At 54.7% G+C, this 27,827-nt stretch overlaps 14 protein-coding genes and 1 non-coding gene across 15 annotated transcripts in view; 6 read left to right on the top strand and 9 right to left on the bottom strand.

Moving 5' to 3' along the window:
• K489DRAFT_421970 (uncharacterized protein) overlaps positions 1-1,142 on the bottom strand; it is a gene marked incomplete at its 3' end in the record, with an annotated part of 1,654 nt that extends 512 nt beyond the window's left edge. The window contains exon 1 of the mRNA XM_033608233.1: positions 30-1,142. Within this exon, the coding sequence (XP_033462676.1) occupies positions 30-644 (615 nt within the window). The 5' untranslated portion in view covers positions 645-1,142. The remainder of the gene's footprint in view (positions 1-29) is intronic.
• On the bottom strand, positions 1,143-2,701 carry K489DRAFT_163653 (uncharacterized protein). Its single transcript, XM_033599315.1, has one exon. It carries the CDS (start codon positions 2,557-2,559, stop codon positions 1,213-1,215), a length of 1,347 nt encoding a protein of 448 aa, XP_033462675.1. The 5' UTR covers positions 2,560-2,701; the 3' UTR covers positions 1,143-1,212.
• A 1,592-nt stretch (positions 2,702-4,293) lies between these two features.
• On the bottom strand, positions 4,294-4,574 carry K489DRAFT_303588 (heat shock protein DnaJ; the record flags this gene model as incomplete). Its single annotated transcript, XM_033600481.1, has 2 exons — positions 4,294-4,481; positions 4,547-4,574. Coding segments are annotated over 2 exons (216 nt in total), but the record flags the coding sequence as incomplete, so codon positions are not given.
• Positions 4,575-6,105: 1,531 nt separating this feature from the next.
• On the top strand, positions 6,106-7,142 carry K489DRAFT_163600 (uncharacterized protein). The gene has a single exon (XM_033599312.1). The coding sequence runs from the start codon at positions 6,349-6,351 to the stop codon at positions 7,060-7,062; it is 714 nt and encodes a 237-aa protein (XP_033462673.1). The 5' UTR covers positions 6,106-6,348; the 3' UTR covers positions 7,063-7,142.
• On the top strand, positions 7,143-7,794 carry K489DRAFT_163605 (uncharacterized protein). The gene has a single exon (XM_033599313.1). The coding sequence runs from the start codon at positions 7,223-7,225 to the stop codon at positions 7,604-7,606; it is 384 nt and encodes a 127-aa protein (XP_033462672.1). The 5' UTR covers positions 7,143-7,222; the 3' UTR covers positions 7,607-7,794.
• A 39-nt stretch (positions 7,795-7,833) lies between these two features.
• Positions 7,834-10,450, top strand: K489DRAFT_393350 (cytochrome P450; the record flags this gene model as incomplete). The annotated part of the gene is made up of 3 exons (XM_033606770.1): positions 7,834-7,859; positions 8,410-9,768; positions 9,880-10,450. The coding sequence occupies 3 exons, from the start codon at positions 7,834-7,836 to the stop codon at positions 10,034-10,036; spliced, it is 1,542 nt and encodes a 513-aa protein (XP_033462671.1). The 3' UTR covers positions 10,037-10,450.
• A 160-nt stretch (positions 10,451-10,610) lies between these two features.
• K489DRAFT_t15 lies at positions 10,611-10,701 on the bottom strand. Its single transcript has one exon. It is a non-coding gene; the product is annotated as a tRNA-Glu (tRNA).
• Positions 10,702-11,334: 633 nt separating this feature from the next.
• Positions 11,335-11,727, bottom strand: K489DRAFT_314934 (uncharacterized protein; the record flags this gene model as incomplete). The annotated part of the gene is made up of 2 exons (XM_033601055.1): positions 11,335-11,537; positions 11,595-11,727. 2 exons carry the CDS (start codon positions 11,725-11,727, stop codon positions 11,335-11,337), a joined length of 336 nt encoding a protein of 111 aa, XP_033462670.1.
• Positions 11,728-12,256: 529 nt separating this feature from the next.
• On the bottom strand, positions 12,257-13,945 carry K489DRAFT_378165 (uncharacterized protein). The gene has a single exon (XM_033604344.1). It carries the CDS (start codon positions 13,649-13,651, stop codon positions 12,422-12,424), a length of 1,230 nt encoding a protein of 409 aa, XP_033462669.1. The 5' UTR covers positions 13,652-13,945; the 3' UTR covers positions 12,257-12,421.
• An 845-nt stretch (positions 13,946-14,790) lies between these two features.
• Positions 14,791-15,798, bottom strand: K489DRAFT_313964 (uncharacterized protein; the record flags this gene model as incomplete). The annotated part of the gene is made up of 1 exon (XM_033600979.1): positions 14,791-15,798. One exon carries the CDS (start codon positions 15,796-15,798, stop codon positions 14,791-14,793), a length of 1,008 nt encoding a protein of 335 aa, XP_033462668.1.
• A 1,148-nt stretch (positions 15,799-16,946) lies between these two features.
• Positions 16,947-18,208, top strand: K489DRAFT_299167 (Clavaminate synthase-like protein; the record flags this gene model as incomplete). The annotated part of the gene is made up of 2 exons (XM_033600368.1): positions 16,947-17,128; positions 17,203-18,208. Coding segments are annotated over 2 exons (1,188 nt in total), but the record flags the coding sequence as incomplete, so codon positions are not given.
• Positions 18,209-18,327: 119 nt separating this feature from the next.
• K489DRAFT_314725 (putative 2-amino-3-carboxymuconate-6-semialdehyde decarboxylase) lies at positions 18,328-19,287 on the bottom strand (the record flags this gene model as incomplete). The annotated part of the gene is made up of 1 exon (XM_033601039.1): positions 18,328-19,287. One exon carries the CDS (start codon positions 19,285-19,287, stop codon positions 18,328-18,330), a length of 960 nt encoding a protein of 319 aa, XP_033462666.1.
• Positions 19,288-20,441: 1,154 nt separating this feature from the next.
• Positions 20,442-21,428, top strand: K489DRAFT_314557 (uncharacterized protein; the record flags this gene model as incomplete). Its single annotated transcript, XM_033601023.1, has 1 exon — positions 20,442-21,428. The coding sequence occupies one exon, from the start codon at positions 20,442-20,444 to the stop codon at positions 21,426-21,428; it is 987 nt and encodes a 328-aa protein (XP_033462665.1).
• Positions 21,429-21,517: 89 nt separating this feature from the next.
• K489DRAFT_378161 (arsenical-resistance protein ACR3) lies at positions 21,518-22,498 on the bottom strand (the record flags this gene model as incomplete). Its single annotated transcript, XM_033604343.1, has 1 exon — positions 21,518-22,498. The coding sequence occupies one exon, from the start codon at positions 22,496-22,498 to the stop codon at positions 21,518-21,520; it is 981 nt and encodes a 326-aa protein (XP_033462664.1).
• A 2,203-nt stretch (positions 22,499-24,701) lies between these two features.
• Positions 24,702-27,819, top strand: K489DRAFT_315032 (Het-C-domain-containing protein; the record flags this gene model as incomplete). The annotated part of the gene is made up of 4 exons (XM_033601065.1): positions 24,702-25,107; positions 25,169-25,260; positions 25,323-25,508; positions 25,585-27,819. 4 exons carry the CDS (start codon positions 24,702-24,704, stop codon positions 27,817-27,819), a joined length of 2,919 nt encoding a protein of 972 aa, XP_033462663.1.
• Between the last annotated feature and the right edge of the window lie 8 nt (positions 27,820-27,827).

Here is a 27,827-nt window from a genome sequence, read left to right as displayed (position 1 = left end):
CCCCAGTTCCGGGTCGGGGTGATGGTCACGGTGCGGAGGACGTCGTACTCGTGGTTGTAGACGAAGAGCCGGAGCGCGCGGTCCACGAACTGTGCGATCAGCTCGCCGAGGGCGCTGTCGCCGCCTCGCAGGTCGATGGCGTCGGGGGAGCCCACGACGTAGTCCGAGTAGGGCAGGAGTCCGGCGACGTCGGCGGGGGAGTTGGGCATCACGTCCAAGATGTGCCAGCAGCAGTCGTCGATCAGGGCGAGAGGGGTCCATTGCAGCGACAAGCCGATGTTGACGTCGCGTTCGGGGACGGTCACGTAGGCCTCCCGGATCCGACGGCCTTTTGCGCCGTATACCCCGAGGGAGATGGTGGTGCCCGGCGCACAATTCCGGAGTTCGGTGAGGAACAGCCCCGCATCTGGAGACTCGATGTTGTGGCCGTTGATGCCGATGATGAAGTCAAACCACGGCTCGAGGGGCAGCGACGGGTTTGTGTTGCGGAGGATCTGGAATCCCGAGCCTGGGTTGGTCTGCTGTTGTTGTTGCTGCTGCTGTTGTTGCTGACTGAGGTTGCCAGGCTGTGATTTGAGGACGTTCGGATCAGAGTCCAGTCGGGAGATGAACCGGTTGAGCGTGCCAAAGATGTTTGACGCCATGTTGCCCTGTCTCTCTTGTGCAGACTCGGGCCGGATGCAATCGTTTGGAGCTCAGAGTTCACTTCAGCTGTGGTGACTTGGAATTAATGCGCGGTGGATCGATTGTCGTGTGGGTTGTAGTCGTGAATTGTCTTGTCCTCAGCATTGGTGCAGCACATGTTGTCGCATTGTCCTCTTCCAATTGGGGTGGCTGTAAGCGAGACTAAACCTCTTTGGGCAGTTGACTCTTAGGGTCGATTTAGGGTACGCCCAGGTGTATGTCGTTTTGGCGGCGATGTGCTACGTCGTCCCAGACTCCACAGGGCAATGTGCAGTCTCACAGTGATTTTATGTGCCGTAGGATATCGATACGTTGGCGTGTGTCAGTTTGTGACTTCGACGGCAAGGAGCGGCGCAGTTTCCAAATAACAGGCAAAATGCATGGATGAGGCAACCATGCCTCTTGCAACGAAATGTCTTGAACGACTACAGCTGTGCCCATTGACGCTCCATGAGTATCCCAACCGAGGTGCCGTTTGAGCTAACCCTCACGCAAAAATTTCAAAGTGACAATTCCCTTCCATACAACTCAACTATCAGCGAACGTCCCAGCACTTATCAACTGAGCCACCCTCCCGCGCAAGCGATCGAATTCCTTCACAGCCTCAGCATGTCTCTCACAGCCGACCCTCCAAGTCTCCCTCACGGCCTCGTCCTCGCGAACGCCCTGCAGATAGTGGCCGAAACCAACGGATCTGGCTGTGCCACCATCGCCGACGGCCTCGAGCCAGATTGTGCCGGTGTGCATGCGCGCCTGGGCTTGCTGTTCGCGAGCGTCGAAGTGCGTCAGGAGAGTTTTGCTGAAGGCGTGGAAGGCCTCGAGGTATTTGGCAAAGGCCGCGGCGTGCGCGTGCCAAGATGTCTGGCTGAGCCGCGTGGGTGGTTCTGGTGCTGAGGGAACAGCCGGTGTGTGCAACCTCTGCGGTTCGAAAGGTGACGGTTGTTGTTGTTGCTGCTTGGTGATGGAAATAGGGGGAACCGACGAAGCTTGTGATTGGAATGGTAGGTTGGTGCCTAATTCATTCAGATTCTGTAGACCGGGACCCCGATCGCCTGTCGTACCGGGGTTTCCAATTGGTTCGACATTTGAAAGATCGTGCAAGGATGCCGAGAGGTCAGCATCTGTGGTTACTTTCTGTGATGGTGGTTGAGGCGATGTTTTTTGTGATTCCCGAGAATGCGCAGACTGTTGCTGTCGCCATACAGATGGGGGAACAGAGTATAGGCGTGGCTCTGGAGCAGAATCGGATGCACTTGTTGACTCTGCGGGCCTTGTGCTGGCCGGCGGAGGTGTATCAATATCCATCGCGTCCGCATCTGCACTCGGATGAGCGGCGCGGGCACGACGGTTGACGTCATCACCGGTGTGATCACTACTACTGTCGGTGACGACGTGAGGATCCTCCTTAGTGCCTTGGGTGTGGGATGGAGCCTGATTTGGGTCGTATCCCGGGCCACGGTCTGTTGCCAGATTTTTGGGAGGTCGTGATGGTGGTGGAGGGATCACCCAGCTACCGTCTTGGAAAGCTTTCTGCCATTGCTCCATGCTGAATTTGGTTCCCCCCGGGGTTTCCAGCGTCGAGCTAGTCGGTGTAACTCCATCTGGGCCATGTGCGGATGTCGGAACGCTTCCCTTTCGTGAACCAGCGCTGGCAGGGGCAAAACCAGACTTTGAATTGGCACGTCTGGGTGATGCCTTTCGGGTTGAATTTGGAAAGTAATCTGTCGCTCCTTTAAATGTGCCGGACCATCCTCCTGGGGAGAAAGTAGTATCGATGTTGTCTTCGGTGCGGCCGCTCACACTTTCTGTCGATGAATTGGTGCTTCGGAAAGGTACCGTAAAGCTAGATGAAGCACAAAAGTCAGCATCAAGCATCCAGAAAACACAAGAGAGGAGACGAAGTGAAGTCTGTTATAGCAGCAGCCATATTGGAACGAGATACAGTGCGTCCTCTAACCCGCTGTTGAAGCATGACAGAGGCTGCGACCACTCGATCCAATATGTCTACACAACACAAAGGAAAGGCAGATTTTAAAAGCACATGCTCGTGATGGGTGGACGGTTTCCCCACTTTTCGGACTTGCGCGATAACCCATGTCCAGTGCCGAAGTCCTTCACCGAAGGTGAACGATTTTTGTCGATGATCCCGCGAGCTGAGGATGACACACGGCTCGAATCTCGCATGGTCTTGGGCGAAATCGAGCTCGGGACTGCCCAGTGCGGAATCGGATGCTCAGGTTCAGCCGCTGTTGAAGACGAGCCGAACATCTTTGAGGTCCAAATCTTGCGATCAAAAGGAGTGTTGCTGGGGTCAGTAGGAAGGAAAGAACGTGCGTACATGTTTGTGCCGCTTTGGCGCTGCTGCATATCTGGTGCCTCATTCGAGCGTGGGTTGGAACCAAAACCTGCCCCATCTGTCTGTGACGTGGAAGTTGTGGTGCTGTTCATTCGTCGACTGGGACGAGACGGCGTCTTCTTCGGACGATTTGGGAAAGCAGTCGACTTCGATGCTCCATTCGCGGTGGTGCCATTCGCTCGGGCATCGCCACTGGATTTGTATTCCTCCTCGGGTGACTCGTCGCTTGAGCTATATGGGACGAACGAGGGTGTCGGGCGAGTGGCTGATGTCTTGGCAGATGCTGAAGGGCCATTGCGCTCCACGGGACTATGACTCTTTGCGCGGCCGGACGAATTATTCGCGAATGGGAGCTTCGTGGCGTCTTTCGTGCTCTTAGACCGATGAAGACCACTCGAGGGCTGGGTCTTCTCGCCGCTGAACGCAGCATATGGTGTGCTGTGTCGGTTGGCCTCAGAAAATGGAGCATCGTCGCCATCGGAATTTTGAGTTCGTAACGGAGGTCGCAGTGGCGAGACAAAGGGTGTGCCTGCAGGTTCAGGAGTGTTTGGTCCGGTTGGCGGTCGTCCCGGAGGAGGCGGAGGATATGCGTTCATCGGACTGCCCATGTCTTCGGAACGATGCCGATGAGAATACCGAGTTCCTGCACTCGGAGCAGGTCGCTCGTCCGAGCCTGGTGCATTCGGATCAAAGCCGTTTGCTTTTCTGGGAGTCCGTGTTGTGTTACTTCGTCCCATGTTGTTTGCTGCCGCCTGCTGCTGCTGCTTCCAATGCTGCCATGCAGTAGCTTTCTCCTCCGCCTCAGTCGCTGGCGGAGGTCCGTGATATGCGTAGCTCGCACGAATCTTTTCCTCCGTCGGCATACCTGGACGAGATCGTGGTGGGACCTTCGGAGGCGGGCCTGACGCAGGTGCTGGGGCAGGCGGCGGTCGTGGCGAGCGAGCGCTGTTGCGCTCTGGCCCGTTGTTCATCTTCTGCCATGCGCGGAACTGTTCTGTTCGATCTGCGGCCGGGGTCTTTGGAGGAGCCGAGTTGCCCGGCCTTGCGAAATTGCTGAAGCGATCAGCCCCGGTGGGAACCTTTGGTCCTGCATTTGAACTCGGGCCGGCCGTCGGAGTTGGACGCTGCCAGGTACCGGGCTGTGTCCGACGAGGCGGTGGTGGATATGCTGAGGTAGCCTGGTATGGGTTGCCGGTGGGACCACTCGGTCTAGATGACCCAGAGGGATACAGACTTGCCTTACGCCTGTCCGCATCATACTGAGCTTTCGTAGTTGGGTCACACAGGACCTCGTTAGCGGCCTGTATCGCCTGGAACCTTGGCACAACTTCCGCCTCTTTCCCAGCGTTTCGATCAGGATGATATTGTAATGCGAGCTTGCGGTACGCTTTCCTGATGTCGTCTACGGAGGCTGTGGTCGGCAGTTCGAGATCGGCATAGTCTGAATGAAGACGATCCGGTCAGTCACATCGAAAGCCGAAGTGTCCATGTTGGGACGGTACGTACAGTTATGCTTCACATCTGGTTTGACCATCTTTCCAGTGCGATGATCGCGTGACCGGGCCTCCCTTCGTTTTGCAAGTTTGTAATATCCGAATGTCTATTTCCAAGTGGAGACTGAAACGAGGTATCCGACTCGAATCGAGTGGTGGTTGCCCGATTTTGATAAAGAGCCAGATTTGCAGGCGGCGCGAGGAAGATGGTTGCTGGCGGCCTGGCAATGGTGGGATTGCCTCAAAGGACAAATGCTCGGCGGGTGTGGAAGCGGCTGATCGCAAGTCACTCGTCGGATCCCTACTCTCGGGATGCAGTCGCCAATTTCTTGCTGAGTGGGACGCAGATAGCGGCTGACATTATTGGAGTGCCCAAGGACATGGACTTCGCAAGTGATGGGATAGCTGGATAGTCGATGCGGTGAGGCAATGATGAAATTGACTTTCCAATTGATGAGAACTTGTCGGGTACCCGCCGGACGAATGAGTCGACTTCCAAGTGTGCAGGCGACCGATATTGAGGCAGTAGAATGGCGAACACGAAGTCGGTCGTGGTGATATTTCGGGCTATGTAATCGCAACGTGGGAGAACGCGCCTTGCGGCAGTGACGTGGTTTGTGCCAGCGGAATTGACGATCGGTCGGCCGTCGTGGACCAACCAGCAGCAAGGCTCATTCATTGCCCTCCAGCTTTGCCCAAAAAAACAAAAGCCCAGCCCTACACATCGGCGGAGGATTTTTGGGCGCCTTTCAATTCCAGATTTGGAGGGTTTACGTCTAGTAGATAGACAGTCATCATGTATGTGATCAATCGATATCGTAGTACACCTGGGCATCCAATGGTTGTCGATTCACGATCGTCGGGAGCGGCGATTCTCGACGACAAGTTCAACTGCTGCCGAGAGCGCAATCCAAAGTTCCTCGTCTGTCTTCTCTGCCGTGTGTGTGTGTGCCGTTTGACACAGCCCGAAGCCCCCCGGGACACATCCTCAGGAATGCTTGAACTTATATATATATGTTTACACCTAGGTATATGGGCCTGGAGGGATACAAAGAATGGATTGCAGCGACAACGACATCGAGCCTTACTGTGGTGATCAGATGAAGATCAACCGCCGCACAGAGTCGGCACAGCGACGAAACGCCTGCTCTATGTAGAGTGCCCAAATGCCAGCATTTCACATGAGCGCCTGCTTGGTAGTTTAGAGGTCATAAGTTGTGAAACACCTCCGGGGCTGTACATGAAAGCCTGCCTAAAGAGCAAAGTAGGGCTGTCTTCATGTAGGGACTGATATCGAACATTAGCCATGACGATCAATCCTCCGGGATCACCTACGGAATGTTGGTTGGAAATGAGCTTCGACCTGGGCGGTCCACGTGCGCAACTCCTCCCATCCTTCGTCTTGCTCATGGCATCTACTGGGGTGCATTGCAGGTGAGTGAACGATTAGACCTACATGGTCGCAACAGCATCACCTTACCAGCGACTGGGTATATCGACGAGTAGGGGATTGTCTCGACTTGATCGCTGCAACATCACGATGAGGGCCACTCTCTGTCCTTCAGCCCCGCTCAGGTTGATCGTAACACCAACATCATGACGTCTGCTGGGTATCGTGTGGATGAGGGCATCATTTGATCACACTCGCAAGATGAAGAGATGTGAAGTCAAGTCGAGTCCAATTCGTGGCACATATAAAGGACCGCTGTTGTCCATCACAATGTCGATATCCCTCATCAAACAACCATTCATATCTACAACTCGAATCGCCATCTCCTCCACAGCTTCTCGGAAACTGCCAGAGTCTTCTGCAACATGTCTCTCAAGATGAACCTCATTCGCCTGGCCGTGTTCTTCGCGACCACGGCAGTCGCCGCGCCGACGGCGAGCGCATCCGACGAACCGATCTGCGAGGGAAACTACCTCGTTGAGAAATGGGGCAAGGTCGTGGCCCAACCGACATACAACTCCACCTACTTTGGCGAGTTCAGGGGCTGCCAGTCCAGCGGCCTCGCCAGACGCGCGGATTACGACACCAAAGTCGAGGCGGGCGACGACTCCTGGAACGATGGTTACATCGTCGATCAAATCAAGCCTCCACACGACGAGCTCTGGGACCGCGTCCTCGAACTCTGCTACTCGACCTCCTGCGACGGCGAAAAGAGCATCACCGTGGACAACCAGGAAAAAGCCAACCTGGTCATGTCGATGGACGGCAATTTCGCCGACTCCGCGCTCCGCGACGACTTCCTCGCCCTGATCAAGGAGGCCTTCTACCGCGCCTTGGAGGAGACCTCGAATGAGGTTTTCAACCAGGCGAAACATGTCAAGGGCCCGGGTTACTTGCACGCCACCAGTGGCTACGGCGATGCCAGTGGTTTCTACCTGACCATGCGCATGCACACGGAGAGCCCGGAGCAGCCCGGATGCCCCGCCTGGGTCAATGCCATCAATGCCGCTGGGGCGCTGGTCCCTCAGCTAAGCGGTGTTTTCGGAGTCGCAGGCGCTATTTGCGCCGCCCTCGACTAGCTGCCTTCCACGTGAGAGATGGGAGCGGGACAGATGGACTGGGAAACATTCCTGTCCATTGTGGTTCCCGTCTGTCCAGGTGAACAATGCTGTGATCTTCCGCTCGTCGGCGAAGAATGTCTGGGCGCGGTCTTGAAATGGGTTCGATCTTGGCAGGGGAATGAGATTTGTGGAGGAAGACTTGTATATCAATACAGCACTAGGTCGTTCGATAGAACCAAGACGATCGTCTCAATCACTTGTCGCATTTCGTGTTGGGTCATGGCCGTTGAGTGCACCGCGCTGGAATACGACGAACAGACAAAGCCTGCGATGTGATTCGATTGACGCTGACACCTATCATCTCTCTTGTGTATTCCGTGAGTGTGGATCCGATGGGCTCGTGGAATTTGACTCCTGTTTTCCCTTTGTCCTTTGTCATTCTTTGTATTTGTACGCGGTATGGTACATACCGCTTTGTCTGTTTCGGATATGCCTATGTAGCATTCCTGTGTTTGATGATTGTCATAACAACTACCTTAAGTATTTGTTACGAAAGACGTGATTACATATATCACGATCTTTGCCCGCTCTTAGATAGAGAATCAGGCATTCAGATATCATTTTCAACCGGGCTATGATGGTCAGGCAATGACTGTGATGACGACGATAATGATGATGATTGTTGAAAAATGACCGATTTCTGCGTCTGGGAACACCACCGATTACCTCTGATCGGGACAGGACTGTACCATTGGAAACTTCAAGATAGGTGCGCTCTGCTCTACATTGATGACGCTGAACTCAAACTTGCCCAGGTGAACATTCTAGACTGTGCACACGTGCAACAATATGCGGGGAACGGCCAGGGCGAAAGATGATAGGCCGTCGCTCTCTACCTTCCAAGGTTCCAAGGTTGCAGGTGGTATCCAATGTGCTCCCGTCTGCAGGCGGGACCCGACTCCTAAACGACAAACGAATCAATTCCAAAGCATTGACATGGGCGGAGAGGACGTTGAACGTTTTAGCTTAATCCTCGTCCTTCAAACCTTTGCACATCTCGAGATGCCCGATCGTACCGCGACGCCTGCTGCGTGCATAAATAATAATGTGCATAAAACGACTGCACGGCGGAGGCAGTCCGACACATGCGGAGATGATGCCCTGGACTTGATCATATAAGGTCAAGGTCGAGCCACATCGAAAGGATGGCGATCTCCCTTTGTTGTACAACACGGCAAACTGTATATAGCTGTCTCGCGTGGTCCCCACGAATGTGAAGCCCGTTTGTCTGACGAACACCTCTCTTCCAATTCGACGACGCCGGGGTATTCCAGCCGACTAGCTCATCCGGACCATGAGCCACAGCATCTTGTCTGCCGTGCTTCCGACCAGCTTCATCGGCCTGGTCGGTTCGCTCATCGGTGCTCTCTTCGCCTACCAGGCATACTACTGCATCTACAACTACTTCTTCCACAAGCTCCGCAGTTTCCCAGGACCGATAGGATGTGCCGTCAGCAAGTTCCCCGTCCTCTACCACATGTGGACGGGGGATCTCCCACAATGGCAGAACGCCCTGCACCAGAAGTACGGCGACGTCGTCCGCTACAGCCCCAATGAACTCACCTTCTCCGGCGCCGACAGTCTCCGCGATATCCACGGCCACCGGGTGGGATCGCACACCTTGGAAAAGGACCCTCGCTTCTACAAGAATCCGGTCCGGGGCTCAGCGGTCGCCATGACCTCCGCCAACTACGCCGACCACTCTCGCATGCGCCGCGTCTTCTCCAATGCCTTCTCCGACCGCGCGCTCAAGCTGCAGGAGCCGATGTTCCTCAGATACGTCGACCAGCTCGTGGCCAACCTCCGCCGGGGCTGCGCGCAAGACCCGGCCCGCAAATGGAACATGGTCCGGATGTACAACTTCACGACCTTCGACGTCATGGGCGACCTGACGTTCGGCGATCCGCTCGGCATGCTGGACAACGACGACTACCACCCGTGGGTCGCGACGATCTTCCAGAGCATCAAATTCGGCAGCCTGATCCACATGATGCGATACTTCCCCGCCTTTGAAGATTTCCTCTTCCGCGTCGTCCTGCCCCGCTTCGCCGCGGCGCGCAAAGGCATGCAGGACCACAAGAACTTCACCAGCGAGCGAGTCGACAAACGTCTACACAAAAAGGACGCGCGCCCGGACATCTGGGGCCTGGTGCTCCAGCGCGACGGCAGCGAATCCGGCCTGACCCGCCACGAGATGTACGAGAACGCCAGCGTGCTGATGGTCGCCGGCACCGAGACCACGGCGACCCTGCTCTCCGGCCTGACCTACTACCTCCTGAAGAACCCCGAGCAGATGAAGCGCCTGACCGACGAGATCCGCTCCACGTTCCAGCACGAGTCGGACATCACCATCGAGAGGCTGCAGGCGATGAAGTACGTGCACGCCTGCCTCGAGGAGGGCCTCCGCATGTATCCGCCCGTGCCCAACGGCCTGCCGCGGCTGACGCCCGAGGGCGAGACGACCACCATCGACGGGAAAGCCATCCCGGGCGGCGTCGGCGTCATGGCCACCCACCTCGCCGTCTACCGCAACCCGGACAACTTCAAGAACCCGGAGACCTTCGCGCCCGAGCGGTGGCTGCCGGAGGAGAAGCAGTACGCGGGCGACAAGAAGCAGAGTTTCCAACCGTTCAGCCTGGGGCCTCGGGGATGTCTCGGGAAGAAGTAAGTCGAAGTCCCGCAGTGATGCACCCCCCTTTTTCCCTCCCCTGCCTTCGATCGTACGGTTTTGTTTTCATGATTTGTGCTGACTCGGATTTCCTCCCCTCATTGCAGCATGGCATACCACGAAATGCGTCTGATCCTGGTCAAGGTCCTGTACAACTTCGACCTCGAGTTATGCGAGGAGAGCGACGACTGGGCCGACCAGAACGTCTTCATCCTCTGGGAGAAGAAGGATCTGATGGTGCGCATCAAGCCCGTCCAGGCCTGAGCCGGGGGATGTAGGGGATTATCGGCTACCTACAGTAGTGAGGCAGTGATGGAAAATGTACTCATGAATGTGAACCAGACGTGTGATGAGCCTTTCCTTTGCTTTCCATGCGGCGCTGCGCACGGTTTTATCAGCCTCGGGACGACATCTCTTCCTACCGCATCTCCACCGACGCAACAAGGAACAATGACCGGGGGAAAAATGTAAGCCACATGATAATGTTCGCAAACAGCAGTCGGTGATTGCATGCGATCTTCGAAAATTGTCCCTCTCCTCGACCAAGAGATCGGCAAAAACCTTCGATTTCTAAAGGGCTGACCGCTGGAGAGAGCATGGCATCGCTGTCGCGTAGCTGTTGACATGCCCCAGCGCGACGCAACCAAGCGAAATGGCTCATGGTACCACACTGTGATGCCGCAATGATACCTCCCACCACATCGAAATGTTTCGTAGCCGAACGGGAAAAAGCCACAAGTGATTTTTGCCACGCGTAAATGTTTTATGGTCGAACGGGAAATATGTTAATTCCACGCTAAAATCGTCTAGCACCCTCAAAAAATCTAAAAATAGATCGTTCCGAACCGGGGAATCGAACCCCGGGCGTGTCGGGCCTTCACTGCTAATGCAGATGAGAGCGACAAATGTTACCTCTACACCAGTTCGGATGAAGTGATGTTGCTGGTCGGAATATCATGTATATATATCTAAAATTAATGTTCAATCCGTCAACATCGACACGCAACAATTAATTATTCCATAGAACAGTATACTACGAAGATTATAACCCGAATACTAGGTATAGTAAGTATTAAAAAGTAATCGTTACTCCACTTTTTAGTTGCCCCTTCGGATAAGTACAATAGCTTTAGATGAGGATATCTTAACAACTACAAGAACACAGGCGGCATTAAATGCCGGAGAAATTCTAACACATGCTCAAAAATCCGTGGATTTGTATCGACAAATAGGTACCCGTCCTTCATCGCATTTCCGGCCGACTACGTGGGTGATAGTGATACCTGGAAGAAGGCTGACCCGGCCATAAGCGTGGATCGTTTTGTCACGAATAGCCGCCCAACCGCGTTGAGCGTGATCGCTTCCGGATCAGTATGGAGCGGTTCATCAAGTTCGTAATTTCGAAGAGAGTACCGGATGTGATACTAAACATCGTACTGCGGCTCGAGGCGGCCCCGACCGTCGAATGTCGTGTATTCCAACCCATCAAGGTTGACGTCTTTGAACAGCCGGACCAGCGGGGCCGTCAGAGCAGATCATGGTGTATCGCACCAAGCGATGATTCAAGACCGACTTACATTCACGGCCAGGAACGGCCTTTCCTTCTCGAAAGCTGAGTCGGCGAAATCGATCAAGACATTGCTGCTGCACTCGGGGCAGAACCGATGCGGCTTGCGCTTCTGTCCGAAGAAGTAGCTTTTCAGTCGGGCTTCGGCCTCCCCTACAAACTTCACATCACTGCGTTTCGGGTAAACGAGTAGATATCCTGCATCACACGATTAGATGAGAAGTTCCAGTACTCGGTATGATGGATCGAGAATACCATGCTTAGTACAGATTGAGCAATTGCACCGGTTCACCTTCGTCTTGCCCTCTGGAAACAAGGCATCTTCCAAAGTGACCTCCAAACGAACATTGCCGCAATGGCATATTGCTTGATATGTTGTGGGACTCATGGCTTTGAGATTGTTCTACAAGGAGACTTTCCAGGGCTGAACAGGCGAATCTCACAGAGGCAAAGGAAGCATTGCGCGCCCGGGCGTGGGCCCGGCGGACCTTCCCGGACGTTGACTCACCCATCGGTTTCGCTTCCATCAAAGCCCTGGAGTCATCAGGCGTGCCATCAGGCGTTCTATCTCGAAGGGATTTGGGTTCCACTTCATCCGACATGCGGCATTATCTGACTTGCCGCGGAACATCATGTTCAACTTTGGAATTTGAAACCTCGAGGCCCCACAGTAAGCTTACTACCCGTGGACTGCACGACGCCGAGCTTCCTATCAATCGCCAGACAAGTGCTTATATGTATTAAGCTTACGTCTAGGCCTTTTATTCAGGCTCCTATCGGCCGATATCAGACGTAGCATTGTTGAGATATCGCGTGTTAAAGAGAGGTCAGAAAACGCGTGTTACAGAGCATGTGGAGAAATGACGCTCACTTTTTGACCAGTATTGTAGCATCAATTCGTGAATTTGTTCGAGCTAGGCCTCTAAAATTACATAGCATCAGGAAGCAAAAGGCGCAAAAACTCCAATTACACGCAAGCATGAGCGGTCAGAAGAATCCCTTTCGGACCGTTCACCCCATGTACGAAAACCCAAGAGAGGTTTCGCTTCTTGACACTCTGGAGTCATCGTTAAAAGCAGCATTTAGTTCTCGATCGACATGAGCTGCAACTGGGCGATGCCGCTCGTCGCCACCAATGCAAGCCTGTCGAAACCGATAAAGTACAACTGCAGGAAGATGACGAACCCACCGATGGCGACGACAGCAAGTTGCATGGCGGCCATCTTGGCGTAGACCTTGATGAGTCTCATGCGAGCCGCAGCGTCAAAGGAGCGCCATGCAGCGACGAACAGAGCGCGTCCATGGCCGCGCTTGGTCATGTCCACGTCTGCGAGGATGGCCTGGCGGTCGAACGGCACGATGGTGTCCTCACCCTCGGGGAGGAGGAGAGCTTCAATGCGGGTCAGGGTGACGGTGGCGGGTAGGAGGACGCAGAAGGCAACGAGTACGAAGGTGGCAGGGACGGCGATGAAGCGCATACGAAGGATGGCCGCCGCGATCGAGTGGACGTCTTCACCTCCGATAACGTCGGCGGCGCGGTGACGGCTCAAGTCGGGGAGATCGACGAGGGTGGCGACAGCGAAGGGCAGGTAGTAAGTCGCCAGTTGAGCGGCGGCCAAGACCACGTTGGGCAGGATGATCGGTCGAGCATTTTTGTAAGAGACGATGCGTCGCCAGAATGGCTTCTGAGATGGCATAGAAATCATGGTGTGAGTCCAAGTCATGTGCAGAAGCGAGAAGCCGACGGTGAAGAAGATGAGGGCAATGGCGTGTGTAATGGGATTCATTCCGAACCAGCGCATCGAGGCGTTGACACCATAGCTGTGGAGTGCGTGGTAGACGATGCTCACGCGGAGACCTCTCCAGCGCGACCAGAAGCCAGCCTTAGTACGGAGGAGTCGGATAGTCGATCTCACCGAAGCAGTGACCGGGGTCTGCTGCATGCGAGCAACCTCGATGTCGGCGACAGCTTCCGATGGGAGAAGGTCATCCTTGATGAGCGGTGCATCTGGCTCATCGGAGTAGGCAGGAAGCGAGACCTCGGCGGCGACAGTAGTGGCAGGAGATTCGATCATGGTCAACGAGGCCACGACGCTTCCGACGGTGTACTGAATGGAAGATGTGATCAAGACCAAGACCAAGATGGTAACGAGGACTGGAATCAACTCCAGAGGGCTAACTTTGGCGTCTGAACCGGCATCCTCGTAGACTTCAGCATCTTGCTGAAGACGCTGGTAGGCATCCGACGAGACGACGTGCTGAACGCCGCGACGGACGATGTGGCTGAGAACCTGTCCCTGAACGCCCGACATTTTGAGACTTGGGTCGAGATATCCCAGAGAGAAGTGGAAATACAAGAGGAAATTCGTGAGTGTGTAGAACAAAAGGAGATCAGTCCGAAGGGTTGCGCAAGAATATGAAAGACAGTACTGACGTACTGCCGTGCTGAATGAAAAGGACAACAACAGTAAGTCGTGAGATGTAAGACGGGTGTTATAACAGAGAGAGTATGCGAGAGGAGAGATTAATAATGTGTGAAGGGGAGTCCACCACACACATACGCGCGGCACAGTAGGGAGTGATGATGATACAGTGATGGACGGCCCAACAGGAGCATCGGGCGAGAAAGCGAAACTGCGCCACTGTAACGGTTGCCTGGAGCTGCCTCGCCCTTCGGCCAACCAAGGCGGAACTCAAGGCGGATATAGGACATGATGACACAAACCAACACGACGGGCGGGGCCACAGCCGGTCTATTTTTATGGCCATGTGCTTTTGTATGGGCGGGAACTGCGGGCACTTTTATGCCACGCCCTAGGGCTACGATTCACGATTTAATGCTCACCGCGTCTCAGAGTCCGCCTGCGGTACCTTCTGATGCTATCAAAATGGCTAAATGCCTTTTTGCAACACGACTTCTGGCAACCAACATGATTCTCATCCTGATGCGGCAACGATATCTGTAGCTATCGATGCTGTCAAACTCCTCGTAGATATTTGCGTTACTCATCGTAGGAGACAAGACATCAGCCTCAATTTCCAAGGCGCCCATGGCAGCGAAAGAAACTGGTGGGATTGGAACCGATGGCACACTTGTAGACCAAAATTCCCCATGTCTTATCTTATGTTCATTTCCTCTTCTCGACCTTGCTGTCTTCCCTATTCATTACGATACGACACTCACTCCTCAAACATTATATCTTTCGTGCCTTTCTGCATGAAGCAATAGAAAAAATCGATAAACCTTTCATAGAGTAATTTAGGTGCAAGACGTGCCATAGTTCTAAAGCGCTCATACCTAAGGGGAGAAATGAATAGCACATATATACCGGATCTCGACACCTGGGACAGTCCATCCAATTCTTTCCAAGGCCGATGGCTTAGTCGGCAAACCTGCTGTTTTATCAACCCCTATGGGCATGTAGGGAAATACCCATGATCGCTGCAATATCTAGAACCACGGCATCTTGACCTGGTTGACAAAGTCCACATTTTCCCATTTCGCCTCGACTCGATTCACGCAGGTCCCGAAGATACGGTCCCAAAGGCGCGTCTGCTTGCCGTAGTTGCCGCTCTTCCGCCAGCCCTCGCGGTGGTGCAGATCGTGGTCTTCAAGCGAGAGTTCGGCCCCCAGCAGGTATAAGAATGGCGCGGCTGGACCGACGGTACAGGACATCGTCCTGAGGCCCGAATGTCCTGCAATTTCTGTAAAAAGGATATACTGGGCACAGATCCACCAGTCGTAGAAACCCATCGGGAAGCCCATAAGCTTCAGCGACAGGAAAGTCAACACGGGAATGATAGCAATCTCGATCGCTTCTTGCTCGTGGTCGGCATACCCCGCAAGGATGGGAATGGGGTGCTTGGTGGTATGATGCCGGCGGTGGTATTGCCAAAGTCCATCGATCTCGTGGGTGGCGCGGTGATAGACGTAGAAGAAGAAATCCAATACGATGGAGTAGATGATCAATTCGACTGGCAGCCAAGGGCTAATCTGGATAGGCGCCGAGCGACGATAACCGAAGAGGGTGAAGAGAGCCGGGCGGGTCATCGAAAGGAAAGGCATGATCTTCGTGATCTTATCAATCGCGACGTCCGGAACCTTATCGCGGGAGTGCTTGTCTCCGTCCAGAAAGCCGGTCTTCAGGGCTATTTGCTGGAGAGTCTTTACCTCCATCATGGCGTTTCTCTGCGTTGCGATGAAGTAAAGGAAGAAGTTCGCGACAGGGTGCACGTTCTTGCCCATGAAGTAGGTGTATACCAGCTGAATCAGAATCGGCCAGGCTGCATGGGCCAGAATCCAACGATTCGCGGCCCAGTGCGAGAACCATGGGATCGGATCGGTCTTTTTGAAGACTGGGTAGGTGCCGTTGTCATTGTGGAAGTTGTCGATCTTGTTGAGGAAGCGATGTTGCCAGTTCCAGGTGCTGGGGTCCTTCTCGCGCCAGGTCGAAGCCATCGGGTTGTTTACGGCGACCATCTTGACGAATCTATCCTTATCTCAGCAGGACGACCGGGACGATTGATGGATGCTCGAAGGAACGCAAGGCGGAGGTCTCCCCATGGTGTAGGGATCTACATGTATATATGTGTGGAAATTAGAGGCAGGCCAGTAGTGCTGTTGTGGGGCTTTCGGATTGGCTTCGTCGCATTCGCAAAGTTCATGACAATCGCCACTATAAAGGTGCCTGTTCAAGCATCAACTGGCCCAATCACATCATGATTAAACGACCGGTCCATTGGGTGAGCGCTATCTTCACGTGAAGACTCCAAATGCGCGGGTAGAATCGTGGGCGGGATCACTTCCTTGAATGATACAAGCATCATCCCTAGGTTCGAACTTGGATCAAAAGCAGTAGCCAGGCCGCCGAGACGGCAGTGCACCGTCGGCACTTTGCGGGGCAGTTGTTTGTCTGCGGGACCCTGAGAGTCGCGCGAATTCAAACTCGATCGATTAATAGATGGTTCGGACCCGCGGTATGGCTCCGACGAAGAATATTCGGCATGGCAGTTCGCAATTCGAAATGATTGGGCGAATGGTCTTTCACGTTGCCTTTCAGACTAGCGGTCTTGGCTCTCTGCTGCTTCTCGAATGAGATTTCCATCCCGAGATCCAGCGACTGACTGTACAGCATGGAGCATCAGGACCGTATTGCATTTTGCGAACATGATTGCAAAACAGCCGGAGTATACTGTATATGTCTATTGTCGCGAGTCAAAGTCATGTGTTGCCACAATGCGGGATTGACAAGAGGGAGAGCGCAGCACAGCGTGATCGCGCGTATGAACTCTGTCCACACTTGCGCTCTGCAGGGCAAGTCGAGCGACCGCGTGTGTAAATTGCCCAGGTGCTGGTGAGCATTCCTTCCAAGGTCGGTACGTTAACTTAACACACTCTGTTGTGGTCAACTCGTCTTCAGACAAGTCATCATCGAAGCCTGCTTCATCATTATGAAGACGGCAGAGGAACGTTGCAGTAAGAAGCGAAAGGTTGGCGACACGTTTCAAGCGCCGTCTCCATCTACACCCTCGCGCGCGAATAACTTGCAGGACCAAGTCAAAGCCATTACCAATGACCTCCTCCGCCAGCTGGACGTTGAGAACGATGAAACTCTGGCAGCATGTGGCACAGCTCCTCTCTGCATCATCGGCACGCACCCTCAGGCGGTGCTCGACCTTGCGCATGAAAAGATGCACACCTTTCCATATCACGCAGTGCCCATCCACTGGCGCCGTTTGTATGAAGACGCTAGCTGCTATTCCGCGATCACAATCTTGCAATCGAAACCGTATTCGGCGTGAGTTTCCTGTTGTAGCAGACGATCATGCTGTCAGTCCGCTGATCGATCCTACGCATCAAAAGCGATGTCTTTGCAAATGTCGTGCGCGTGCTTGACTATGCCTTGATCATATCTGGAGGTCCCGCTCGACGCTCCCTGATAGAGTCAACTCTACAGAGGCTATATTCGATCAAACCGAAACCTGCTGAGCCGCCTACGCCTCGTTTTCTGCCCTGCCACCCGCCGGATACTTTTGAGACGACGCATGAAATCAGACGTGCAACACATACGTTGGATGTGGCTGAGTTTCAAGATCACCTGGACGCTTCTTTGGCGCCCATAATCATTCCGGGGGCGATAGACCACTGGCCGGCCATGACCAGGTGGTCGGATAACAAATATCTCCTTGACTCCACCCTAGACGGCCGGCGTATGGTCCCGATCGAGATAGGTAGTAGCTACACCGATGACGGCTGGTCACAGAAGATCATTCCATTCGCCGAATTCGTCGAAGAATATCTGAATCCCACCAGTCCCTCTGATGTGGGATATCTAGCACAGCACGATCTATTCACCCAGATCCCAACATTACGGGGAGACATCCTCGTCCCGGATTATTGCTACGCGACTCCGCCTCCTCAGGCTGATCGCAAAGTGGCGGAACGTATTTCTGGAGAAAGCCACGAGTTCGAAGCGCCTCTCATGAATGCGTGGCTTGGTCCCAAAGGCACAAAGACGCCGCTTCACACGGACCCATACCATAATGTTCTGTGCCAGGTTGTCGGTTTCAAATACGTCCGCCTCTATGCTCCCGATCAGACTCCATATTTGTATCCGCGAGAGGCTGAGGAGAGTGGCGTAAGCATGGAGAACACCTCTAGCATAGACTTGTTCTATCTCCGACCGGATTTCGAGGGACAGACGGAGAGAGCTGCCCAAGCCAGGGAAATGTATACGCAATATCCGCTGTGCCATAATGCTACCTATCAGGAGGCGATTCTCGGCCCCGGCGAAAGCTTGTATATACCACTTGGCTGGTGGCATTACCTGGAAAGTTTGACCCCCAGCTTCTCAGTGTCATTCTGGTGGAAGTGAGATCGGGACACCGCAACCGAAGAGAAACGACCACCGCAATCATGTCAGAAACGAAAGAATTCGCCGGCCACATCCGACTCACCGCCCCTCATCCGGTTCTATGTTGAGGAACATCATACGCTGAGCTTCACTTTCAACAACTTCTCGGCGTTTCGGTAGCAGAAGCCCTCAAGCTCTTCCGCAGTGAGTATTCCGGCCTTCTCGATTTCCTCCACAAATTGCAGCCCTCGCTCCGTGGTTGAGAAAGGATAGTCGACACTGTACAGGACCCTGTCTCTCGGGATGGTCTTCACCAAGCACTCAAAAGGAGGCAACGCAAAGTGACCACTCGTCGTGATCCAGATATTTTCATTCCAAACTGTTCGAAGATCACGCTCTCTCTTGCCCCAAAGGCGTGCAGAGCGTTCGAATCTCTCGAACATGTACGGCATGAACTCGCCCATGTGACCGATGACGATCTTGAGCTTGGGATACTTGTCGAAGAGACCAGCGGCGAAGAGGCGCAGGATGTGAAGGCCGGTTTCTGCATGCCAGCCCCAGCTGAAAGTGCCCAGCATGAAGGCCGTGCTGTCAGGGAAATTGCCCTTGTAGTGGTCTTCGAGGTCGGTGCCAGGGTAGGTGGGATGGATGTAGATAGGAACGTCGAGGGCTTCGGCCTGCTCGAATACCGGCCAGAACTTCTCGGCATCGTACATCTGGCCGTCTTCTAATTGGTTGTCGACGAGCGCACCCAAGAACCCATGGTCTTGTACCATGCGCTTGAGTTCCTCGGCCGCCGCCTCTGGGTCTCCCATCGGCAGCGTTGCGAAGCCAGCGAATCTCGCAGGATGTGCTGCGCAGGCTTGGGCGAGTTGATCGTTGGCTCGACGACAATCTGCCAATGACGCATCGAGAGGCGCGTGGGAGATGACTTGTAGTGTGACTTTCCCGGCATCCATCTCTCGAATCCGATTCTCTCCCAGGTCTTGCATGCGGGCCACGGTCGCTTCTGGGAACATCTTCGCCGCGGGATGCTCTCCGAGGCCGACAACGCTTACGAAGTGCTCTTCGAGCGTCAGGAGGGGTGGGACCATGGTGTTGAGTTGTCGAAAGCAGTTGTTCGTCTCGTCTCGGCTTTGCTGGGCTTGAAATTAAGCAAGTGGTAGAATATGGCTGTCCGCTCGCTATACAAGCCTTGGGCTAGAGGTTTGTCGGAGCTCCATCATCTTCCCGTGAGGTATTCGAGGACCTATATAACTGAACACCACAACGAGACTGCGGCTGAAATCGGCTTGCGATTCAACACGGGGTTACGTAGTCGTCCGGGCATATGCGAAGCTCTCGTGGAGATAAGTAGTTCCCGTCCGAAACGCCGAGTCAAGCCAGTGTTGTCTCCGTAGTAGTTCATCAAGGAGGGATGTCGTCGCTAGTCTAGGCTGGCGATCCATTAATCCTTCAGCGGGCTCCGAAGGACACCTGCATGCATGCTTATCCACTCCTGTGATATTACTTGTCTGGACATGTTGGTAACTAGCTGCCCTGCCCTGCTCTATCATACCTGCATATCAACCACCATCGATTCCCTGCTGGAGTGAGCATTTCGAGAACTTAGGGCTGTGAGAGATGTGTACAGTGGTCGTGCTCTGACGTCACCGTCACTCGACGCGACACTCCAGCTTGCACTTTCGATATGGAAGGAGACGCGATAAGATTAGGTACAGTAGATGGACTGCGGCATCAACGCGGTCAGCCACCACACGAGCATGGTTTGATGACCCACGCCTCTCGAAGCATCTCAATCTTTGATTTGAGGTTGTCTCCAGGACGATTACGCGCTCGCAAATCTGGTTTCAAAACATCATATTCGAAACGGCCGGTCAAATTGACCCGAGATGGGGAGGTGCTCTTCAGCAACCATACGGTACAACGGTCAGCGTTGGGCGTTGGAAACAACCACGAAACATGCCAACATCTGCCAGGGCAGCGAGTTTTGGCGAGGTGAGTGCGCGGTACGCGACGCAACTCATCAATTCATGGCCGTCGCGTTGTGACTGTCGTGTTGGGTACCAAGGGTCGATCGATCGGTCAATCTCCATGGATATTAATCAACGCGTCGGCGCAGATGCACACCTCAACATGATTGTCGAGATCGTTTCTTCTATTAGCAGACCTGGTTGTCGATTCCTGCTGAGCAACTCCAAAACACATCCTCATCATGAATATGGCAGAAATCATCGTGGCGGAATCGATGACAAAGACGAGCAACGACACCGAGAACACGAGTGAAAAGCCAAGTCCTCGACTTATCTATACGCCGTCCTACATGATCAATGTACACGCGCGATCATCCTCGCTGCCCAAAGCCGCCCTCAGTCCAGCGCCGTCACAGTCAAGTACTACCGATGACCGGCCTTTCTCGCCAGCATGGACCCTGTGTGATGCCACGCCCCGATTGCTGCTGATAATGATTGCGGGTCAGCCCCATGCGTCACTAGCGAAACACATCGAGACGATCATGAGCCGAGTGTCAATCACCGACATCATCATCATTGGCACCGCCGCTCACGAACCCGCGATCAAGCAATTGAAAATCGACGCCTATCACATCTTGGGTCGGATGCAGGTGCAAGCCGGCTTGCAAGTCCACACGCCGGAGACATGGGACGAAGCCAAACTGGATGCGATCGTGAAGGCGGCCACCAAGACTCGGGCGATCATAAGAGGCGTGCTGTGCTGTCCGGAGTACGAGGACGCGAGTGTGCCGGAGAAGAGCATCCTCGGGCTCGGCACGATCGAGCTGGAGCACGCCATGCGGCAGAGCACGGGATTCGTACACGCCGTCGCCAAAGCCTGTACGTCGCATCTGACCTCCAGACAAGAGTCCCCTCGGAAGGACATGACCAACACGTCCTTGCACGACCTGCGGCGGTCGTTCTTCATCGTGACGACCACGACCTCGGAGTCGCCGGTGGCCGCCCTGACGACTGCCGCGTTGGAATCGCTGGTCTCGATGCTGAAGGCGACATACCGGGCCTCGGGCCTGATCATCGGGCATTCGGATACGTTGCTGATACCGCGGAGATCGAGTGAGAAGCGCTCCGGGGCCAATTACGGTAGCATGCGGCCTCTGGACACCGGCATGCCACGGGGGCCATCCAAGAACGCCGAGCTCTCCCCTGTGAGCCCGATCAAGTTGTGGAACATGTGGTCCCGAGCGAACGAGCTACACATCTGAAGCGGATTCTGTTTTGTTCTGAGGATACTTTTGAGCGAAGGCGTTATCTTTTGGTTTTTGCTGTTTTTATTGTGGTTCGATTGCATTATTTAATCCTTCCAGTTCCAGCGTTTCCTGCACCATTGGATGACATACACCAGCGCGACCAGCACGGGGACCTCGATCAACGGCCCCACCGTCGCCGCCAGGGCCTCCTGGCTGCCGGCGCCGTAGACCGCGACGACCACGGCGATGGCGAGCTCGAAGTTGTTGCTCGCGGCGGTGAAGCTCTGCGTGCAGCTCGTCCGGTACCCGAACCCGGCCCGCCACATCATCCAGGCGGTGAAGGGGAAGATGGTCAGGAAGTATACCACCAGGGGCGCGCAGACGCGGAGCACGGAGGTGATCTGCTCCACCACATGTATGCCCTGCGAGGCGAATAGGACGATAATCGTGTATAGCAGTCCTATCAGTGACCATGGCGCCGTGTACCGGATGAAGTAGTGCTGGTACTTGTGCTCCCCGATCAGCCAGCGGAGCGACAACCTCGTGATGACCGCGGCCGCCAGCGGGATCCCCAGGAACACCGCCACCGAGGCGGCGCACTCCCGGTACAGGTTGGCCCCGTCCGGCCCGGGGTCGCGCGACACCACCTGGACGTAGAAGGTGGCCAGCGGGGCGAACAGGACGATCTGCAGGATGCTGTTGAATGCGACCAGCACGGCGCAGTAGTCGCCGTCGCCGCCCGCGAGGTCGGTCCAGATCAGCACCATCGCGATGCAGCGCGCCACGCCCACGAAGATCAGCCCGTCCCGCAGACCCTGCCGGTCGGGGAGGAAGGCCCAGGCCAGGCCGGTCATGAGCAGCGGCGCGACGATCCAGTTGAGCCCGAAGGAGATCGCGATCTGCTTCCACAGCTCCCGCGACCGCATGAGCAGGTGGAGGGTCTCGAAGCGCACCTTGCAGAGGATCGGGTACATCATCACCAGGAGCCCCACGGCGATCGGGATGGATACGCCGACGAAGGTGCCTTGGTGGAGGGCGGGCCCGGCGCTGGGCACGGTGTTGCCCAGGACGATGCCGAGGCCCATGGCGAGGAGGATCCATAGGACGAGGAAGCGGTCGAGGAAGGAGAGGCCCTTGAGGGGAGCGACGGTGTTGTTGTTGTCATGTTGGATCCCGCTGCTCTGGAGAGTTTCGCTGTCTGTTTGATATCCGATTAGTTTGAGTTTCGATCGTAGAGACTGGGAGGATGTTTTATTTCCGAAAGGGACGGACCTTGCGTGTGAGATCCCTTCTCGAGATCGATGGCCTTGTCGGGCATTGTGAAGGATTCCTCGACGTGGCTGTTGGGCCGACTGCTCTCGTCGGTGTTGACTTCGCTGTCGAGGACATGGTGTTTCTCATCGGAGTTGGCCATTTTGTCGGGCGTCACGGCTATGCGGGTGGCGACTCGTTTGTTCGGACGATCACTTTCCGCAGCGAGCGTCCGCGATCTACATTATATATCTCTCCATGCCTAGACATTATACTGCATGCATGATTCGAGATCCACCTTGATGAATAATGCTCGTTTATACAAGTGCCAGTGACCTTCTGGAGGATCGGCTCCGAAAGAGACGCTCATCGTGTCCGACGCGGCTCATGGGTAATATCGACGGGCCAATGAGCAGCGGTTGACATGTCATTCCCCGGGAGGAATTCGCTCGAGGTCTCGCACTTTAGGGCCCGTTTGGGCTTAAATCGGGCCCGATGATCTCTGGGCGCGCCTGGGCACATCCCACGGTCGGCGCGTGAGCCGCGTTTTGAAGGCGAGCCGGCACTATTGAGGATCCCAAGGTGGTTGTCTCTCTTTTTTTCCAAAAGAAGCGTGGAATGTCATCCGATGGGTTTCACACGCGAACGACTCGGCGGTGACGAGGGTTATGTTCGTTATTTGGAATCTTCGTCATCGAGGGAAATGTCACGACATGCCCGCACGAGTCATGTTTATTGAAATGCCCAGGCTGTATGTGATCGTTTCCACCCTGCCCAGGTGTGTGACAATAGCATGATGAGGAACGCCACCTGCACATTTTCATTTGGCCATGCCGTTTTGTGAATCATTGTGAATCATTGTGATTGTTGTTGTTGTTGTTGTTATTACTATTATTGTTGTTATCATTGATATCATGATCATGTCGAATAACCTGGAACGCACGCATCGGAAGAGAGCGACATGCCATCAACAGTGTATTCTGCTCTGCATTCACAGAATCTGGGCTACAGCTACTGTATGTTTGCAGTTCCCAGGACGCCCGGTGGTGGACGAAAGCCCCGGCAGATTCGCAAGATGCATTTACTGGATGCGGCACTGATACCTAGGTACTATACCCTAACCTTTTCATCCGTCGGGCGGGCGTTGTTACTGCAAATTCCATTCCATTCCATTCATCAATTCACGGGACTCCCGCCTGCTGCTGGAATGTTTTCGTGATCCGTCCGCTGCGGGGTAAGTCTCTCCCTCCAGGAATGATAATGCTGTAAATGATGAACCAGAGAGGGGTCCAGCCCTCCTCCTGGATTGTAGGTATTGTTAATTATTATTATGCACCACGGCGATGACGGCTGCTGTAGTGACATGTTCCCGTGGACAGTAACAAAGCATCGGGGTTTCTGTTACTGGACATGCGGGCAGGTATGGAGGAGGACATCACGGTCCTGGAGCGCATCAATTCACGTCTCCTCTTTCTCTCTCTCGAGGACGTCGCGTGTCGTAAATAGTCTCTTGCCTCATCGTCATCACAGGGTCGTGAACCTTCTTCTCTCCGCCTGGGAAGTATTTTCCCAGCCCTTCGAATTGATCTCTACCCATCAGCAATGGGTCAGCCTACGTACTGCTGTACCTAAGGAAACATGCCGATCATCGCTACCTATCTACTTACCCAACCTACAGTACCTAGGTGCCCAGGTGGGTACAGAACAATGGGGAGCTCGTCGAGACCCGCCAAATGCCTTGGCACACGACACCGATAGCAAAACAGACAGGTGCCTGTCCATATGCCCACAGATGGAAGGTGCTCGAGCTGTATTCCACCTGGGCAAGGTTGAGCCGTCTGAACAAGGCATGTCACAGTGACAGCTTCCACACACACGATTGCGGGCGTGTTTCAGCTTTCCTCCTTCTTCCCCTCTAGCACTGCACATCACATCATTCCCACCACTCTTTGGGAAGTCATTCGTACTCCTGACAAACCTTGACGACCTACCTAAAACGCTTCACGCTGGTTCATCTTGCATCCGCGTATGGTGACGATGACGTTCCGAATCAGCTACAGCGACACGCTGCCAGTCGTCCTGCTTCTCGTCCTCTTTGCTACCCGTGTGCACGCCTTCGGTGCAGGCAACATCGCGTCCAATGCGAAGGTCGAGGGCACCAACTTTCGCCATGGCGACATCGAAGACACTCTCCTCACCCTCCTGACTGCCCGTGCCATGGGAGGGAAGAAGTTCTCCAAACTTGACGTAAAGCGAGTCTACTTCGGCAACTGGCTGCGTGATTACTCCCAGGCCATCGATGTCGGCACTGTCAAATACGTATCCGCCGAGGCCATCCGGATTCTTCTCTGGGTCTTGGGATTCATGAGCTTCGGCTATGGCACTGGCGAGTTTGAGGTCACCAAGGAGCGTTTGGGTTGCTACCGACCTGAGGAGCACATTGGTATGACATGCGCAGCTCGCGTGAAGCTTTGTATAGGACATGGTTCTCACTCCTTTCATAGATAACCCGAAGGACTATGCCGACAACTTGGACGCCACACAATACGACCAGCGACTACGCGGGCCTGTCGATGAGAGAAGAGAATTGGCTGTCGTATGTTGAGTCCGATGCTACCGAATTGTTGGGAATAGGATGTTGACGATAGCACTGTCCAGGATAACCGGAACGGATTGAAGACATACATTGCGAGTGAAGACAAGGGCATCACCACTTCGGCCGGTCACGTACGGAAGCTCCTTGGGCGCTGCATCGACCTCGGGCGTCGCTACAAGCAGACGAAAGACGACAAGGACTATTTCGAAGCTCTAAGGTTGTTGGGCACTGCTACCCACTGTCTCGAAGTGAGTCGGAATCGCCTTGAAATCTCTGGTGTTATCTTGATACTCTGGATGTCTAATTTCTGACTACTTCCTCTAGGATTACTCGGCGCACTCCAACTATGTCGAGCTTGCTCTCATCGAGCTCGGAGAACGCGATGTATTCCCTCACGTGGGACGGCGAACCCAGATTCAGATCGAAGGCCTTCGCAACAATGTTTACCCTATCGTCACTGGGACTTTCGGTGGCGTTGATTTCCTTCACAGTGTGTGCGGTGAATTGAGCGACAAGGCAACGCAATCGGAGCTTGAGCAGCTCGAGGGCGCGCTGAAGACATCACAAAAGTCGGACACGAGTGTTTTGAAGGAGTTGCTCAATAAGCTGCCTCCGGGTCTCCTGGGCGACAGCGACCAGCCGAACAAAGCCGACCAGCTCCAAGCCAACGCTGCTGCCGCAGGACTGCAAAGCATGCACATCTCGCCCAAGGAACCCGAAGCATTCACCCAACAGCTGGATGAGCTTGTCCGACAGATTTACCCCATCATCGAATTCCACGACAACATCGTGCAAAACATCTCCAAGACGATCGACGAGATTCCCGTGCTTCCAGAGCTGGTCGAGCAGATTCAATCTCAAGTCTCGCTGTTCGTCTTCGGACTTCTCTCCCCAATCGTCACACCCATCATCCAGCAGGTCAAGAACGAGCTCAACACTGGCTCCGAGGAAATCATCAATTCATCGAGGGAGAAGCAACACGTCGTGTTCAACGACGACAACTCTACCGATCCTACGCATTCGATGTTGTCCAAGGATCACTTCAGCTCAGTTTTGAATGATCCTGCTGGTAAGGTCGCTACTGCTGTGCTCACATGGGTCGTGCCACAGATTGTGGCTTGTTGGGATGATGATCAAATCGAAATTCCTCGCACACTCGATCGAATTGTCAATGGAGTGTTCCACCACCCTGCGCTGCGTGATGGTGGTCTCGATGGCGCGCGTGATGGACGATCGACCATGTTTGGAGTTGTCGAGCGCTGGTGGCGCGAGATGAGCGAACGCGAACAAGCGGATATGCGCGACCGTCTGAGCCGCGACGGCGTGCAACAAGGCCGGAATCACAAGGAGGGCGTCCACGACACCGGTCATGGCTGTGGCAAGCCTCTTGGTATTCCGAACGGCAAGACCACGTCCAGCTCTGGTGCCATCGGTGGTCCGGCGTCTGATCTTCTGGGACGTTTGAACGAAGGACTTACAGGTGTCAATCCAGCTGGTCCTCCCAGTGCGACCTCCAATGCCATTTCCAGCCATGTTGGTGAGGCACTCGGAGGCGGTGCCCTGGGCTCGATTGTGGGAGGCATTGCCGGTGGTCTGCTGGGAGGTGCCTTCGGTCAAGAATCCAAAGCTGAAACGACCTCTTACCAGAGCGGCGGGTATCAGCAGGACGGCTCTTACACTTCAAGTGTCACCCAGGCTGGTCACAGACCTGGTCAACAGGGCCAACCCGAGCGATATGGTCAGGCTCAGATGTCCCAGACCCAATACCCATCGGGTGGATACCGCGAGGACTACAAGCGGTACGAGCAGGATGGCCGTACTGGCAAGACTGGTTACGGCTACGAGGAGTCAAGTGAAGTGCGCCCACACCAAGGAGGTGGATACGAGCAACGCACGGAACAACGCTACGAGCACCCCGGTGGCAGATATGAGAGCGAAGTCCAAGTCCAAGGCGTCACTGGCTCCGGAAGACAGTATGGCTACGAGGAGAGCCGCCAGGGTCACAAGAAGCAGGACAGCGACGACGATGATGATGACGACGACAACGACGATGATGATTGGGAGAAGAAGGAGCGCAAGCGCAAGAAGAAGGAAGAAAAGCGTCGGCGCAAGCAACAGGAAGAAGAAGAAGAATCTCGCAACTCGGGCGGCGGCCGGAACAACCGCAACGATGACAATGACAACTCCTACGGTCGAAGACAAGAGAGCAGCGGATACGGCTCCAGCGGGAATCAATACGGCAGCGAAGGCCGACAATCCGGCTACGGTCGCAACGAGCAATCTTCCTACGGCCAGAGCGGGAACAGCTCCTACGGACGCTCCGAGTCCGGCGGTGGTCGGAACGAAGGCTCGTCCTATGGCCGCGACCAGGGATCCTCCTACGGCCAGAGCGGAAACTCGTACGGCCGCGATGAGCAGCCGGCGTACGGTCGCAGCGAGTATGAGCCCTCTTCGCGGAACGATCGGGATGAAGGGTCTTACGGTCGACGCAACGAGGGCTCCTCCTACGGACGCCGCGAGGAGGGGGACTCGTACGGTCGACGTGAGAACGAGTATTGAGCACCACC

The sequence above is a fragment of the Dissoconium aciculare genome (assembly GCF_010015565.1).
Source record: "Dissoconium aciculare CBS 342.82 unplaced genomic scaffold K489scaffold_3, whole genome shotgun sequence".
Taxonomy (NCBI): Eukaryota; Fungi; Ascomycota; class Dothideomycetes; order Mycosphaerellales; family Dissoconiaceae; genus Dissoconium; species Dissoconium aciculare.
This window is presented reverse-complemented; position numbering and strand designations above follow the sequence as displayed.

What these genes read in the sequence shown, in the direction of transcription:
- K489DRAFT_163653 (XM_033599315.1), bottom strand. Translation starts at nt 2,559, where the DNA reads ATGCTTGATGCTGACTTTTGTGCTTCATCTAGCTTTACGGTACCTTTC.
- K489DRAFT_163600 (XM_033599312.1), top strand. Translation starts at nt 6,349, where the DNA reads ATGTCTCTCAAGATGAACCTCATTCGCCTGGCCGTGTTCTTCGCGACC.
- K489DRAFT_163605 (XM_033599313.1), top strand. Translation starts at nt 7,223, where the DNA reads ATGAGATTTGTGGAGGAAGACTTGTATATCAATACAGCACTAGGTCGT.
- K489DRAFT_378165 (XM_033604344.1), bottom strand. Translation starts at nt 13,651, where the DNA reads ATGTCGGGCGTTCAGGGACAGGTTCTCAGCCACATCGTCCGTCGCGGC.